At 31.5% G+C, this 19,018-nt stretch overlaps 1 protein-coding gene across 3 annotated transcripts in view; it reads right to left on the minus strand.

Annotated features, from left to right (window-relative positions):
• The window catches only part of LOC139527572 (tetratricopeptide repeat protein 28-like), a 121,144-nt gene that overhangs the window by 12,615 nt on the left and 89,511 nt on the right, over positions 1 to 19,018 (minus strand). For all 3 annotated transcript variants that reach the window (XM_071323083.1, XM_071323085.1, XM_071323086.1), the window contains 4 exons: positions 11,670 to 13,976; positions 3,599 to 3,739; positions 1,434 to 1,711; positions 376 to 625 (listed from right to left, as the gene is read on the minus strand). In XM_071323083.1, coding sequence (XP_071179184.1) covers positions 376 to 625; positions 1,434 to 1,711; positions 3,599 to 3,739; positions 11,670 to 13,976 — 2,976 coding nt within the window. The remainder of the gene's footprint in view (positions 1 to 375; positions 626 to 1,433; positions 1,712 to 3,598; positions 3,740 to 11,669; positions 13,977 to 19,018) is intronic.

Consider the following 19,018-nt stretch of genomic DNA (forward strand, 5'->3'; position numbering starts at 1 on the left):
AAATAGAGTATGGTTGTTTATATACTTTTTTACTTTTATATAAATTCTGATAAATTGACAACAACACTTGAGAAAACTGCATCTTTTATTGGTTGAAATGTTTCACCCATTGGTTCAGTGAATTCAGGACAAAAATATATAATTATATAAATTGTAAAACTTTGTACTAAAATGCTTTTATAGTCATCAATTTTTCAGTTGTCCAGGTTTTTTTTTATATCAATGTAATTTTTGTCTAGTTAGGAACTTGTTATTGATTGGTGTATCCGCAAAAAATATTTCCTCAATCTAAGAAAACAAATCCATCCAAAGTATACAAAATATGCATAAAATATCGGAAAATTATCTCTCTATTTTTAGAACTAGAAAACTTACCATTTCTGGGTGTGACAAGCCAGCAGTATAGATACCCAGCAGCAATGGAGTAGTACATCACAAGAGCCTGTTGTTTCCCTACAATACTGGTAAGCTGAGCTGGTGTGACAGGGGGAGGATCTATATTACCCCTGTACAGACCCTCAGCTCCAGCCTGTCGCTCTAGGAGGTAGTCAATAAATGCACGGGTACAGGCTCTCTCTGCTATTGCTAAGGCTTCATCATGTCTACCCAAGGAAACCAACACTCTCTGAAAAAATAATTATCAGAATATTGTGTTTGTTTGAAAGTGTCTATTCTTCAGTAATCATATGTGCTTCTGTCTTAGTCTCTTTTTTTTTTGGCATCTCTAGATTTTTTGGTTTTATGATACTGTCTTAATTTTTCTATTGATTATCTTTATCGATATTTCTGAAATTGCATTATGTTACTGTAAATTCAGAAATTATTGCGTGCATTTATTATTGCGATTTTGTCATTTTACACTTGAATGCGATTTTAATTTTTACGATTTTGAGAAAAGTCATGCTTAAGTCAGTTCAAATATTACAAAATGCGAGTTTTAATTATTGCGTTTACAACTCAGTCGCATTATTCGCAATAATAAAAACCTCGCAATAATTTCTGAATTTACAGTATTAAAGAAATTTTTTAGTTTTTTTAAAGTGCACAGTGCAATCTTCATACCTAAGAAATGTGGAGAACTCAAATAACAGTTATAAATTATCTCCCCTTTGTATGCAATGAAAATTGTGTTTGGTTTGGTTCTTTTTTCGCACGTCTTATACTTTTTTGGAAAATCTTCATACTAATTGTACAGTATTTGCTGGTTTTTCATATTAAATATACATTTTAAATTTTACATCGATCATGTTATTTTTGCAATTTGCTTGTAAAATCGGTTTCTTTTTTTAAAGAATGGAGTTTACTTTTTTTTTTGTATATTTTTAATAATAAAGGCTGAAAACATGTTTGATTCCAAACATTTGAATTCCTTGGATAATGTTGCTACGAAAGTTGCAAAAATAAATTTGCACCAAACATTTTCCAGTACTGACCTGTAGAGCCTGGTAACAGGCCGTTTGAAGGTCAAACAGTGACATTTTGTATTCACTGTTGAGTTGTGCGTCTCTACGGATACCCTCAAACAAGTCCGCTGCTCTGTGTAGTTGTAGCTGACACTCTTCAAGGTCACCTTTGCCCCACAAGGACAAACCAAGGCGATGGCAAATCTTGGCTTCATCCTCATGGCGACCAAGTTGTTCTGCTATTGAAAGACCTTGCTTCAGGTATTCAACTGCTTGAGTGTGGTTATTCAGAGCATGGTGGACTCGTCCTAAAACATATTTTATAAGTTTAAAAGATCATGTATGATTTCTATAATTTTATGTATAAATAAGCCAATACCAGTATATATTTTTCAAAACATATGCAAATAAAATATAAATCCCTTTGTAACTAGATTCTGTTTGGATAGGTTTAAGCAGGTAAAGTAACTAAAGAATATGCATCACATTGTATTGCATGTATATTGTACAGGAATTCAGATTAGATAAGCTTTCAATTTACATGTTTTTCTTGCTAAGTATATTTGTTTATACCTCATAACAGTAAACAATGTGTTTTAAGATTTTTGTAGCTTTGTTGTGTTTTAAGTGTTCTTGTACAAATGCAATATTAAAATATATTAAGTCAAAATGTAACCCAAGTGTTTCTAAATCATTTACACTAAAATAACAAATTTGAAGTAATTTTTTATTTGTTTAAATACAACCTAAATTTGAATGTTTTCTTTATTTCACAGATGATTTCTTTACTAGACCCAGACTCTATATTTCTTAATCTATTTAAAAAGCAATAAAATAACACTCTTCATTTCTACAATTCAATGTTAATGTACAATATTCTTTTTATAAGTTTTATATTTAAATAAAGATTTCGGTTTAAAATATCATTTAAAGAAAATGCGGAGTCACACTTCCACACCAAATATCACAATAAAAATAACTTTATATTTTCATGACCTTTTTCAAACTCCAACAAAAAGACCAATTTATATATTGCATTTATCGGTCAGATGATTTACAATTTTTTTGTATTGTCCTTTTTCACGTCAAAGTATTAATAAGTTTTTTATTTACTTATCAAATGACTTCATCAAAACATCATAAAACACCAAGTATTGTCAAAAGTTGACAACTCTATTAACTTTTCTCCTGGGTACATAAAACATAAATTAACCCAGGGATAAAAATTGCACCAGTGTACTATAATGTCCATTACTATGAATACAATATCATAATCTTGTACGATTTCAACTGAAAATCAATCAATTTAAATTTGATCTCCGATACATCAAAAGAACAACAAAGGAAAAACATAGATATTCGTCAATCAGCTGAAATGAGGCAGAATGAGGCGATTTGTCAAACAATAATGGCTCATCACATAAAAATAGCTTTTTACATTCTGTACCACCTCTTTATGGCACCAAAGTTTTAATAAAGACCTTAATGTATTTATAGATGTTTGTCTGTCCCATGTGAAAACTAGTAGTTCGATGCTAATGGGAATTTCTTGGTCCATTTTTCAAAAAAATATATTACCAGACTATAACATCTCAATTTTATATAAATATATGTCACTAAATATCAACTAATTTTGTTCCAACTGATTTAGGCATTTACATCCAGCTAATAGGTACAAATACATGTACACTCTTTTTTCCAATAATACGATCAATTCTATGTTAATTTGGTTATAATTGTACATGAGATCAATCAGAAGGCAGACAATTAGGATTGTGTTATAGTCATTCTAGCTTCATTAATTGTACGAGACTTTTGATTATTGAAGCCATGATTAAAATTACAATCATAGTCTCATATAAAGTAGGGCAAAAAAGGCAAAAAATGTGTCTTTCAATTCTATCATGAATTCCTACAGACAAAAAAATCAAGTGCTTCTTACATAAACATTTTTTCTTGACAGTTGTCGAGTTGGTGAAGACAGATGACAATCTTGAATACTTCAAAACAATACAAGCTAATGTATGGGCTTTGCTCATTGTTTAAGGCTGTACAGTTAATTTGTTTATTTCGTCTCTTGTGTAGAGTAGTCTCATTGGCATTCATACTACATCTTCTTTTTATAATGGATTAGTTTTTCTATTCATCATTTTTCTAAATGAGTGTCTCAATATGCTTTCAAGCATTTGACCTACCCAGACTGCTGTATGCAAGAGTTTTGGCCACCTTGTCATTCATTTGAGCAGCAATACTGAGATGTTGTTCTTGGTACTGTATGGCATCGTTGTAGTTTCCAAGTGATTCGTGTGATAATCCTAAGTTTCCATAGGCTCGACCTGGAACAGTAAAAATGTCAAATTAAGCTTCAGGTATAAGTTTTAAATTATATAGCAACAAAAGACAATGGAAAACAGCATTTTTTGAAGCAAGGTAACCTTAAACAAGTACATCTAATTTTCCTGCATCCGTGAAACTTAATTATGAAGAGTTTTTAAACATACTTAAAGTGATCAAACCAATAGCTGAAGCAACTAAAACTGAACACCAACTAAATATCCCTCAAGGGAATCTGTGTTCCTCCTTATTTTAAACTGTATTAAGGAGGTAGACCTAGGTTAAGGAAAATAACTCTTAAAATCATCAGTAAGTTTGTGTCAACTATTTTCAAAAATATATTCTAAGCTTCTAGGTTACATAGATTATTTTCAATCTGTTTCAGGTAAATGCTTAAAATACATTGATGAACTTGACTATTACAAACGCTTAACTGATTTAAAGAGTTATCTCCCTGAACCCTTAAATGATAGATTATCAGTTTTTATTTGGGATTACTGAGGATTCATTTATTTTTTCGTTAGAATCAACTTTCAAGAATTTAGCAAAACTTGCATTTTCACAAAAAAAAATTATTTCATGGTTTTGCCAAAGTCAAAATACAAGCTTATAGGAAAAGAACACTTCCTTGAACATATAAATTCTTCGATTACCACAATCCATGAATACAATTAATCCATGAATATTTGATTCCCATGAATTGTAATCAATTCACAGCATTGTTTGTTAAATTATATTTTTTTTAAATTGATTTCAGCGATTTCATCTGTTTCACTTCACTTATAGTTTTCAATAACTTTTGAGTACTTTTAGAAAGAAAAAAATCAAAAACAATATTTAACAAAAAATATAGGATTAAATTAAACTTCAAATTGCTAATTGACAATTTATCACTTTAAGCTGGACAATGCTATTTATCTGTCCATCTATTGCCATTGGTCAGGTCAATTACAGGACAATACATCCAAATATGCAACAATAACTAGAAGTCTGACCTTAAGTGGCAGCAAAGTTTAAAAGTTCAATTGGCTTCTAATAGCCAAAAGAGACAAAAGACTTAATACATTTATATAATATAATTACATATGACCTTTTAATCAATTTAAAAACATGTTGTTTGATAACAAGCTTTTGACATGTTTGATTTGTTTTAACAACTCCTAAATAAAAAAAAAAAATAATCTGAATCTCAGAAATTTTATAAAGAAAATCAGAATCTGAGAAACTTATGAAAAAAATCGTAATTGAAAAAAAAAATCAGCAAAGGCAGAGATTAAAACATGTCTAAGCTCTTGGACCTATTTCTGTTTTGTCAGAATCTCATACAAAATTCTGATTTAATTCCAGAAGACATTGATATGCTGGACGTTCTAAAATGTTCAGGTTGTTTGAATATGAATTTGTAAAACAGTATTTTTCTGTTAGACTTTGGTTTGAAACAAATGTTTCTGGCATTAAACTTTGATTCATAGAATATTTGTCAAACAACTTCAAAGACAACTTATTAAAACATGTAAAACAATTAGCATATATTGCACATTAACCTAAAAGTATATCAAAACATCCATGAACTGCAAAAATTAATTGTCTCCATGTTCTTTCAATTGTTTCTTTTTTTGCACATCAATTTTAACAATGAATCTAAAATGTGTACCATGAAAGGAAAGAAACTTCTAGGGTGTTATAAAATTTTAAAAATACAACAAATTAATAAAGACTAAATGACAAAACCATCATATGAATAATTAATTAGTGTATGGAAGTGAAATTTGAAACCTCACAAGAAACTACTCATTAGTAATGAACTAGTTACTAAGTGCATGTAAAATAGAAATAAGCCAGCAAATATATTGTATAACTGTAACAAATATACATGATATATCAGGGAAAATGTTTTTTTCCTCCTAAAATCAATTCTTTTACAGAAATGATAATGCGAGATTTTAATGAGCTGAGTATGAAAGATTTACAATCAATAAACAATTACAGACAACAATTATTCATACAATACAGTAAAATATCTTTTATATGAATACGGTTGTCTGTAATTGCTGACATCCACTTCATTCATTTAAACTGTGTAGGAGAGTAAATTATAGAGAGGGGGTAGGAGGGGTCCTGAGCCCGAAATCCGGGGCTTAAAAACACGAGATCCCGAAATCCCGGACTTAAAAACACGAAATCCCGAAGTCCCGAAAGTCGAAAAAAAAATATTCCTGGATCCCGAAAGGGTCAATCCCGAAATCTCGAGCTTAAAAACGCAAGATCCCGGAGTCCCGATAAAGGTCCTATCCCCCCTCATTATATGTCTCATTGGCAATCATACCACATCTCCTTATTATTTATCATTTACTGTTTATATTTCAGAGTACAGATGCACTTCAATGAATTCCATTATTAGAAAGCAGAACATATTATACATTCAACTAATTTTTCCCCGGTGTCATATGGTATTTTGAACCCCCTAAAAAGTGAACCCGGGGTCAAAATACCATGCGGTAAAATGACCCCGGGGTCATTATACCGCATGGTATTTTGACCCCGGGGTCATTTTTCACATATGGTATTTTGAACCCCCCTGCGGTATATTGAACCCCCCTGTTTTTGATAAATAGTATTGCAGATAATCTAATTTACAATTTATTGGCTATCATTTTTTTAAATTTGTGGTTTTAAGTAGGGGGTTCAATATACCGCAGGGGGGTCAAAATACCATGGCTAAGCAAAATTTTCAAAATATCTTTTCCAGCATTTTTAACACATACAAACCACTTATTGGAGTATTATAACTATGTTAAGGAGTTAGAATAGCTTGAATTTTTGAAATTGAAGGTCTATAGTAGGGGGTTCAATATACCGCAGGGGGGTCAAAATACCATGGCTAAGTAAAATTTTCAAAATATCTTTTCCAGTATATTAAATACATACAAACTACTTATTGGAGTATTATAACTATGTTAAGGAGTAAGAATAGCTTGAATTTTTGAAATTCAAGGTCTATAGTAGGGGGTTCAATATACCGCAGGGGGGTCAAAATACCATGGCTAAGTAAAATTTTCAAAATATCTTTTCCAGAATATTAAATACATACAAACTACTTATTGGAGTATTACAACTATGTTAAGGAGTTAGAATAGCTTGAATTTTTGAAATTCAAGGTCTATAGTAGGGGGTTCAATATACAGCAGGGGGGTCAAAATACCATGGCTAAGTAAAATTTTCAAAATATCTTTTCCAGAATATTAAATACATACAAACTACTTATTGGAGTATTACAACTATGTTAAGGAGTTAGAATAGCTTGAATTTTTGAAATTCAAGGTCTATAGTAGGGGGTTCAATATACCGCAGGGGGGTCAAAATACCATGGCTAAGTAAAATTTTCAAAATATCTTTTCCAGTATATTAAATACATACAAACTACTTATTGGAGTATTATAACTTTGTTAAGGATTTAGAATAGCTTGAATTTTTGAAATTGAAGGTCTATAGTAGGGGGTTCAATATACCGCAGGGGGGTCAAAATACCATGGCTAAGTAAAATTTTCAAAATATCTTTTCCAGTTTATTTAATACATACAAACTACTTATTGAAGTATTATTACTATGTTAAGGAGTTAGAATAGCTTGAATTTTTGAAATTCAAGGTCTATAGTAGGGGGTTCAATATACCGCAGGGGGGTCAAAATACCATGGCTAAGTAAAATTTTCAAAATATCTTTTCCAGTTTATTTAATACATACAAACTACTTATTGAAGTAATATAACTATGTTAAGGAGTTAGAATAGCTTCAATTTTTGAAATTGAAGGTCTATAGTAGGGGGTTCAATATACAGCAGGGGGGTCAAAATACCATGGCTAAGTAAAATTTTCAAAATATCTTTTCCAGTATATTAAATACATACAAACTACTTCTTGGAGTATTATAACTATGTTAAGGAGTTAGAATAGCTTCAATTTTTGAAATTCAAGGTCTATAGTAGGGGGTTCAATATACCGCAGGGGGGTCAAAATACCATGGCTAAGTAAAATTTTCAAAATATCTTTTCCAGTTTATTTAATACATACAAACTACTTATTGAAGTATTATTACTATGTTAAGGAGTTAGAATAGCTTGAATTTTTGAAATTCAAGGTCTATAGTAGGGGGTTCAATATACCGCAGGGGGGTCAAAATACCATGGCTAAGTAAAATTTTCAAAATATCTTTTCCAGAATATAAAAATACATACAAACTACTTATTGGAGTATTACAACTATGTTAAGGAGTTAGAATAGCTTGAATTTTTGAAATTCAAGGTCTATAGTAGGGGGTTCAATATACTGCAGGGGGGTCAAAATACCATGGCTAAGTAAAATTTTCAAAATATCTTTTCCAGTATATTAAATACATACAAACTACTTATTGGAGTATTATAACTTTGTTAAGGATTTAGAATAGCTTGAATTTTTGAAATTGAAGGTCTATAGTAGGGGGTTCAATATACCGCAGGGGGGTCAAAATACCATGGCTAAGTAAAATTTTCAAAATATCTTTTCCAGTTTATTTAATACATACAAACTACTTATTGAAGTATTATTACTATGTTAAGGAGTTAGAATAGCTTGAATTTTTGAAATTCAAGGTCTATAGTAGGGGGTTCAATATACCGCAGGGGGGTCAAAATACCATGGCTAAGTAAAATCTTCAAAATATCTTTTCCAGTTTATTTAATACATACAAACTACTTATTGAAGTAATATAACTATGTTAAGGAGTTAGAATAGCTTCAATTTTTGAAATTGAAGGTCTATAGTAGGGTGTTCAATATACCGCAGGGGGGTCAAAATACCATGGCTAAGTAAAATTTTCAAAATATCTTTTCCAGTATATTAAATACATACAAACTACTTATTGGAGTATTATAACTTTGTTAAGGATTTAGAATAGCTTGAATTTTTGAAATTGAAGGTCTATAGTAGGGGGTTCAATATACCGCAGGGGGGTCAAAATACCATGGCTAAGTAAAATTTTCAAAATATCTTTTCCAGTTTATTTAATACATACAAACTACTTCTTGAAGTATTATTACTATGTTAAGGAGTTAGAATAGCTTGAATTTTTGAAATTCAAGGTCTATAGTAGGGGGTTCAATATACCGCAGGGGGGTCAAAATACCATGGCTAAGTAAAATTTTCAAAATATCTTTTCCAGTTTATTTAATACATACACACTACTTATTGGAGTAATATAACTATGTTAAGGAGTTAGAATAGCTTCAATTTTTGAAATTGAAGGTCTATAGTAGGGGGTTCAATATACAGCAGGGGGGTCAAAATACCATGGCTAAGTAAAATTTTCAAAATATCTTTTCCAGTATATTAAATACATACAAACTACTTCTTGGAGTATTATAACTATGTTAAGGAGTTAGAATAGCTTCAATTTTTGAAATTCAAGGTCTATAGTAGGGGGTTCAATATACCGCAGGGGGGTCAAAATACCATGGCTAAGTAAAATTTTCAAAATATCTTTTCCAGTTTATTTAATACATACAAACTACTTATTGAAGTATTATTACTATGTTAAGGAGTTAGAATAGCTTGAATTTTTGAAATTCAAGGTCTATAGTAGGGGGTTCAATATACCGCAGGGGGGTCAAAATACCATGGCTAAGTAAAATTTTCAAAATATCTTTTCCAGTTTATTTAATACATACAAACTACTTATTGAAGTATTATAACTATGTTAAGGAGTTAGAATAGCTTGAATTTTTGAAATTCAAGGTCTATAGTAGGGTGTTCAATATACCGCAGGGGGGTCAAAATACCATGGCTAAGTAAAATTTTCAAAATATCTTTTCCAGTATATTAAATACATACAAACTACTTATTGGAGTATTATAACTATGTTAAGGAGTTAGAACCTTGAATTTTTGAAATTCAAGGTCTATAGTAGGGGGAAATTTTACTTTGCCATGGTATTTGGACCCCCCTGCGGTATATTGAACCCCCTACTCTAGGCCTTTAATTTCAGAAATTCTGGCAATTTGAACTTTTTTATGTAGTTAGAATACACCAATAAGTAGTTTGTATGTATTAAACTTGCTGGAAAAGATATTTTAAAAATTTTACTTTGCCATGGTATTTTGACCCCCCTGCGGTATATTGAACCCCCTACTCTAGGCCTTTAATTTCAGAAATTCTATCAATTCTAACTCTTTTATGTAGTTAGAATACACCCATAGGTAGATGTATTTATTAAACTTGCTGGAAAAGATATTTTGAAATTTTACTTTGTCATTGTATTTTGACCCCCTGCGATATATTGAACCCCTAATACTATAGACAATTCAAAAAAATCTGGCAATTTTAGCTCTTATATGTAGTTAATATACACACACAAGTAGTTTGTATGTATTAACTTTGATGGAAAAGATATTTTGAAAATTTTACTTTGCCATGGTATTTTGACCCCCCTTGCGGTATATTGAACCCCTCACTCTAGACCTTTAATTTAAAAAGTTCTGGCATTTCTAACTTTTTAATGTAGTTAGAATACACAAATAAGGAGTTTGTATGTATTAAACTTGCTGGAAAAGTTATTTTGAAAATTTTACTTTGCCATGGTATTTTGACCCCCCCCCCCCTTGCGGTATATTGAACCCCCTACTCAAGGCCTTTAATTTCAGAAATTCTGGCAATTCAAACTCTTTTATGTAGTTAGAATACACAAATAAGTAGTTTGAATGTATTTAACTTGCTAGAAAAGATATTTTGAAAATTTTACTTTGCCATTGTATTTTGACCCCCCTGCGGTATATTTAACCCCTTACTATAGACAATTCAAAAAAATCGGGCAATTTTAGCTCTTATTTGTAGTTAATATACACACACAAGTAGTTTGTATGTATTAACTTTGATGGAAAAGATATTTTGAAATTTTTTTTTTGCCATGGTATTTTGACCCCCCTGCGGTATATTGAACCCCTTACTATAGACAATTCAAAAAAATCTGGCAATTTTAGCTCTTATATGTAGTTAATATACACACATAAGTTGTTTGTATGTATTAACTTTGATGGAAAAGATATTTTGAAAATTTTACTTTGCCATGGTATTTTGACCCTCCTGCGGTATATTGAACCCCCTACTCTAGGCCTTTAATTTCAGAAATTCTGGCAATTCGAACTCTTTTATGTAGTTAGAATACACAAATAAGTAGTTTGTATGTATTTAACTTGCTGGAAAAGATATTTTTTAAATTTTACTTTGCCATGGTATTTTGACCCCCTCCCCCTTTTTTTACCATGGAAAATCAAAACTACCCTTATATATATATATACATATGTTATAATTACAAATAATTAAAGCATTCAAGCTACATATGGTCTAGTTATAATGTGTCAATAAGTATTTTGAATGACATTTTGTTGGTAAAGACTTCAGAGCACTTATACCAAGCAAAGATATTTCTTTTAATTGAGCATGGAAAATGTACCTCCCCTTCTTGTATGAATGATTTTTTAATCTATGATAAGCTTTAGAATAATGTAAAATGTTCTAATATTCATCTAGGATGAAAAAAACAGGGGGGTTCAATTTACCATGGGGGTTCAATTTTCCATACAGGGGGGGTTCAATTTACCATGGGGGGGTTCAATTTACCATAGCGGTATTTTGACCCCGGGGTCAATTTACCATGGGGTTCAAAATACCATATGACACCGGGTCAATTTTGAGCAAATTTCATGTAAAAGTAAAAAAATTAAGGGAAAAGGAAAAACCTTGTACAGATTTTTAAATTTTAAATTCCAGAGTGGAGAAACAGATTAAGGACTGATTTGAATAGCAAATGTTGTGTTGTTAGATTTCTCACAGAACACACCAGCCAATGATTCTAGCTAAAAGTATTTACTGCTGCACTACCCCTAACTTCCTGTTTTACTTACACTGACAAGCTGTATTTTCTGTTGTTTCTGCAATCTGTAGGTCCATCTGGTGGTATTCTAAAGCTTTCTCATACTCTCCCATGTTCTGATAAACTCCTCCTAAACCACAGGCTGCTTCTCCTTCACACATGCTATCCCCAATCTCCTTGGCAATAGACAATTGATGCTGAAGACAAGAAATGGCCTGTTCGAAATTACCCAGCAGGCTATGCAAACATCCTAACTCCCCATATGCTGATGCTTTTGCTGAGGAGCTGTTCAGCTCATGGGCGACAACCAGTCTCTTTTCAAAGCATACCAATGCCTGTTGTAAGTTGCCTACTGAACGATGAGCATTGCCAAGACCTCGGTATGCCTTATCCTGGTCGGAAAGACTATTGGCTTGTTGAGCAGTTGCCAAATATTGTTCATGACACCGAATCGATTCTTCATAATCACCGAGAGCCTCGTAACAATCACCAAGGTTACCTAAGGCACGTCCTTTATCGTATATAGAATTAGCACTACAAACTTGTTCAAGCATGGCAAGCTGCTGTTCAAACATGCCAATAGCATCTTCGAAAGATCCCATGTTCATTCTTGTAATACCCAGGTTCCCACAAGCTTGTGCTTCAAGGGCACTATCTTGTAATTCCTGGCTTTTCTCCAGCTGTTCTTCATAACATTTCAAAGCATTCATATAATTTCCTAATGACATGTGTACGTTACCTAGGTTACCATGAGCTCTACATTCACCTCTTTTGTCGTCCATGTCCTGTCGTATACTTAACTCCTGCGTATGATAACCTAGAGCTTTATCAAATTGACCTAAAGTTCTGTGAGCAGCACCTAGAGCTCCATAAGCAGTTGCTACCAAATCCTTACTATTGCATTGTTTTGCCAGCTGTAACTGCTGGTTGTATATTTTTATTGCTTCTGAAGTATCACCCGTTTTAAGCGTTATATCACCAATATTTCCCAAAGCACGGAAAATACCTTTTGTGTTTTTCATGTTTTTCATCATAGATAAGCACTTTTTCTGGCACTCCAAAGCATCCATATAGTTATGCAATGCCTTGTGTGCAAGACCTAGATTACAGTATGCCCTGGCTATCCCTAACTGGTCCTGAAGCTCCCGTGCTATAGACAAATCTTGTTCATAGTATCGCACTGCCTCTAAGTGATTGCCAAGACCAAAATGCACATATCCTAAATTAAAACAGGCCTTAGCTTCACCTTCAGAGTCGTGTAATTCCTGTGACAAAATCAAATAATCCTCATAATATTTCACTGCAGACAAGTAATCTCCCCTTGAACTGTAATAGTTCCCTAAATTGCACAGAGCTCTTGCCTCACTTGATGTGTCTTTTAACTCCTTTGAAATATTCAAATGAGACATGTAATGGAGAATAGCCTTGTCAAACATTCCAAGAGCTTGATAGGCTACAGCTAAATTTCCATGTGTTGCTCCTTCAGAATGCCGATCGTTGACCTCCGAGGATATAGCCACTTCCTGTTTATGATATTTCACAGCTTGATCGTACTGTTTTAATGCGATATGAGCATTACCAATGTTGCCTAGAGCTCTACCTTGACTAGCACGATCGCCGAGACTCTTGGCAATTTTTAAATGCACTTCATGAAGTTTAAGAGCTGATTTGTATTCTCTTAGTTGGTGATATATAATTCCTAAATTTGAACATGCTCTTCCTTCTGCTACCTTGTCTTTTGTTTCAAGAGCATTATCAAGTTGTTTTTCATGATAATTTTTCGCTGTTTCATAATCCTGCTTGCATCTTGCTGCATGACCTAAACCAGCATATGCCCTGGCTTCTAACACTTTGTCTTTTTTCTGCTCTGCTATTTTCAACACTTGTTCATGAAATTTTATTGCTTTTTCATAATCCCTCTTATAATGGTAAGCACTGCCTAAATTACTATATGCCCTGGCTTCTTCAGTACTATTGTTTAACTTTTTGGCAATTTCTAAATGTTTATTGTGACATTCAACAGCACTAGAAAATTCAGCCATTGCCAAATATACTGCACCAGCATTTCCAATTTCACGAGCTTCAGCGTGTTTGTCACCACACTGTTTGTTTAGAAATAGACACTGTTTATGACTCTGTAGGGCATTGGGGTAATCCCCAATTGCTGTGTATACGTGTCCAAGACTGCCCAGAGCACTGGCTGCTGACTGACGATGTTTCAGTTTCATTGCCAATGCTAACTGGTACCGATGATTTGATAGCGCCTCCTTGTAGTGTCCTTTGGAGAAATAAGCGGATCCAAGATTTCCATGGGCTCTGCATTCTCCCTCAATGTCACCTGCAAAAAAATGCAAAAAATTTATTTATTTATTTATGCACAAGAAACCACTCAAATGAGAGCAATTTGATATAAGGCCACTTAAATCAATCAAAAAATTGGTAAACATTCAATACTAATTGACGTTTAACATGATTCAGAATTTTTTCACACAAAATGTACACAAAAAGCAAGTAGATATCTTGTTTCACAATCGACCAATATGCAGTTACATTTTCAGGTCAGGCTCACACGTTCAAGTATACTGAAAGAAACATCTCCTTACTCTAAAACATATCGTTGATTCTAAGCCAATCAGTATTTGTTTTACTGCTAAAGGCAATGTGCTTGTTGAGAAGCAGCAATTACAGATTTAATAGTTTAACCAAGCCCAAGTATCATGAGCCCAGGACCTTTTACAAAAGAGTTAAAGGCAGTCATGGGGGTTGATGTTGTTTGAAAGATTGTTTCTTAATTCATACTTTTTAATATAGATTTTGATATTCTGCTGGTTGTCTAATTTCACTACATGTTCATTATTGTTGAATTCATCAAAAGTAGCTTTTTTTCAAGCAAATTTTACTTTTTGTATGTCTTAAAAAGATTAAAGTGTGCAAAGAGGGAATAGTTCAATATCAGTATTTGTTTACAGAGACCAGATATATCATGAACCAACAGGTGTTTTAAAAAGTTTTAAAGTGATGTTTTCAGAAATTTTCACTAAAGCAGGAGGCTAGCTCAATTTCTTAAAGCTTTGATGTTTTTGAAAGTTTGTTTGAAAATAAGTGAAATACTTTTTAAGAACCTAGATACAAATGATCTTAAGACAGACAAGTGTTTAAAATGTTTGTTATTGTATAGTTTACAAGCAATCTAATGTTAGACAATGGCATAGCAACTGCATTCACACCATAAGGTCTTGTGTCAGTCAAGTGTTTGCAAGTTTGACTTTGTGTACTTTACAATAAAGCTTAATATTAACCATGATTTCTGTGTCATTCAAGTGCGTAAATATTTGATTTGCAATATTTTGACATTCATGCAGATGATACTCTGCGACCTTGCTACCCGACACAACCTGTTAAAATTTGTTTCATTTGTTATGTATAGGAACACAAAAGATATAATGTGTATCGATTATTTCGCAGTCGTCAGTTAAAAGTTTGTCTAACAAGCTTATCTGATGAAGAACGAGCGATCCTATTTCACAAAATGTTGTTCTTCTCTTTATATCTTGTATCAAACAAGTTGCAACATTTTGACTAAATAAACAATGTACTATTTAGTATTTGAACTAAGAGAATAAGGACCTAATGTTTACAGTGATAACTCTGCCCTCCCTAAACACTAAAATTAAAGCTGAATTCAGACACATGTCTCCAAAATATTTCAAAGTTGAATTCACATCTTTAAAATTTTATTTATGACCCCAGTTCTAGAAGCAGACGTACTTTATCCTTACAAAATCATCATCAATTTAAAGTATGATTAAAGGGTTTATACGGTTTGTATATAAAAACGCTTCATTAACCCAGAAGAAGATTATTATAAATAAATAAATATTTTACAACTGTTGCCAAAATATTCAACATCATTAATCTAGCTTGTTTGTACAAAATAATTATAAGACCCCTTCACTGCAGATAAAAATCATTGTATACTTATAAACATACTGTATACTTATAAACATATTGTTCAATATTGATAATTTCAAAGTTGATAAAATTCTTTTAAATGTACCTCAATTTCAAACACTGTCAAAATAATAATTTTCACAGTGTAATTAAAGATATCAACATTCTTTCATAATTTCACAAGAAAGAATCAATTAAAATGACCTTTGAAATCTGCATAATTGTTTTCATTTAGTTCTAGCTGCCAACTTTCAATTTAAAAAAGCATGAAATTAAATTACACAATAAAACATAAAGAGTGTGGTTTCTTTTTTATCTTCTTTAGTCAAAGCTATCTCATGTAAAATACAAATTAAATTTTGTTTTTCTCAAATTATATCCGATAACATTCTATTGTAATTATTCAAATAACAATACAATATACAAACAAATGAATTGTATGCAAATTGCGATACATAAAAAGTGAGACTCCAATGACGAAAAAATTATTCCTTTTTATTGAAAAGTCTTGTTTGTAAACATTCAATACATAAACCTTAAAAGAGATAAATCAGCAGCATTTTGTCGCCAAAAAGATGTCAAAGAAACATAGTAAAAATATAAGTAAAAAAAATCAAAGAGATAAGCAGCACTGTTTCCCAAAAAGATATCAAAGAGAAATTGTGAGAATATAAAAGGACATGTACACTCAGAACCTGTTTAACCTTACTTAGACATATATATATATATATATATATATGTGTGTGACAGTTAACCTATCATAAAACACACAGAACCGTGGGACCAAACAAGAAATAAATCATGACAGCCCATTGACATTTATACTTCCGCACAAGGAACGAAAACTGATCGAGCAAAAAACTACACATAGGTTAATGTCTTCGGTTTAAGTGTATGCGCTTATGTTGATATAAAAATAATGGATCACATTTTATTGTTTTTCTCAAAGAAACCGTCAATAAAGAGATGTCACTAAGGTTTTAATGTTAGACAACACAAAAAACACAAGATTTTTACCTTTTTCTTTTTTTTCGGCTTGATTTACGACTGATTGATGTTACACATTGTAATAAATTTGGCAATACCTCCTTGAGAGAAGTAGTATTTATGTCAGGTTATATACAATACTTTATAAATTTCCAATGAATAGTACATTTGGTCGATATATGTGGATTCCAAATTTAACAATGGTTTTGTGGACTGAGTCTGAAGATTAAATTTTCTTTTTGTAAAATATTCTTCCAAAAAGATGTTAGATTGACTGTTTTATTTCTAAATTAACTGCTTTATCATCAAACATTCAGTCATTAGTTTTCTATGTTGTCTTTTCTATACTGTTTGTATTTTGATTGTTTTAAAGTATTTGCCATAATATTTTTTACTTATGAGTTTGAAAACCTTTTGGTATCTCAAGTCTCTCTTTTGTCTGCTTTAAAACAATTTTCAGAACTTTTCAAAGAAAACATTCCTCCAAAAATATTATCTATAATATTCTCTTTAATTTCAGGCATTTTGAATGTAACTTTCCCTTCACCTCTACAACCCTATTGAAACTGCTTAAACTGTTTGTGTTTCCGTATTGTTGACCTCCAAAGAAATAGGGCCGATAGTTCACATTCACAGAAAATAAATTATTTAGTATCAATTATTTTTATATTGTACTTCTTGGGAATTTTTCTTTGATTGAAATAAAACCTAATTTGGCAAAAGAAAACATAACAAAAATGAGACCCAAGGGCATGCAAATTAGCATTATTATTGACCAATCTGTAATAAAAATGTTCATAGACTCCTAATTAAGTTTGATACATTGGGGTGGTGATGCAGCATTATCAATTAAGCTTTTTCCATCCAGGAATTCAAAAAGAAATATTTGACTACACTCAATCAGCAATTTGAAATGATACATTTCCATAATAATTATTAGAGTAATCAGGGGTCAATGAAATTTTACACCTGGGAATAAAAAAGTAATATTTAACTACGGTCAGAAATATGAAATGATACATCTACATACATTTCCATGATATTTATAATATAATCAGTGATAAGGGAAATTTCATACTTGTGATGAAAATTCCGTACATCCATTATTACATCAAGATAACTAGAAGTATTAGTTTCATGTTTAACATGAATTTTCCTATTCCCTACAGAGGTACTTCTAATGACTATTGACAACTTCAATATTTTTATTATTTTAATCAATTTACACCAATTTATCAGATTTTAACATAACAGTTCTTTATGATTTAGATGCTAAAATAACTAGTCTTTATACCATTTATATTTTTTTTATTGCTATAAAAAAGGCATTAGTTAATATTTAATTACAATGATCTAGTGAAAAAGAGAACAAATTTAATATGTATAAGGACCTAAGGCTTGTTCTAACACTCATATAAACAAAGAATAATAAAACAAACATATAAAAATTACAAATTAATATGGCTTTCCACTTAAAATGTAAAAATCGGAATAACTTCAAAAAAGCATGGCATGATTAGAAAAATAAAATATTGCTCCAGGCTCTTAAAAATTTTCATTTCAAATTATTTTACTTAAAATATGTAACCAATAATAGAAAATTATGACCAAATGCTTTTAAGGACATTAATTTGAGAATTTCGACACCTATTCTGTCCATGATCACAGGTTTGGTACAATACCCGCTGAAGTCAACACGTTAAAATCTGATGGTGAACCTCTAATTAAAGAGAACAGGGTTAATGGTCAGCCACCAACCAAACAATTAAATGACCATTTAAAAGTTTGACTCCTACAGGCAAGGTCACATTTTGAACATAAACTAAAGAATTTTGTGATCTCCATCTTTACAACTATTTATTGTAACCTACTTATTGAAAAAGGGGGTGTGGCTGGAAATGACAGAAATCGTCATCATGCACACACCGAAGAATGTCAAAGTAAATATCTATGAAAAGTGAAACCTGTCTTGTAAATCTCATAAATGTTGATGTTTGATTTATAAACGACAATTATTGTGTAAAAAAAATGTAAAATCTAAAAAAAAACAAACTATACCATAAATCTTTCTTGTGTTCACCATTTTTATGATGAGTGGCCAATTCTACTCAAATGTCATTTGGGCTTTTAAGAAAAGTAAACTGTCAGATGCTATTCTCAAAACTGCTTACTAAGAGTTCGCATCAATTTAATAAATGACTACCAATTACTTCTATAAGTTTAGAAATTAAGCAACTATAACAATTAAGACAAAAACAGTTTTTATTGAGATTTATTTTAAATTGTTCTATAAGGCTCTTAAAAGACAAGGGTACAGTACTATGGCCCCTACTCTTATAGTGTAGTATGTCTCATTTAGAATTGCACTAGAATGTTCATTTAAATTAATCTGCAAAATATATCATTACTAAAACTTCAGTTATTTCTAAAAAAGGAAAATAG

This window comes from Mytilus edulis, chromosome 6 (genome assembly GCF_963676685.1).
Source record: "Mytilus edulis chromosome 6, xbMytEdul2.2, whole genome shotgun sequence".
Taxonomy (NCBI): Eukaryota; Metazoa; Mollusca; class Bivalvia; order Mytilida; family Mytilidae; genus Mytilus; species Mytilus edulis.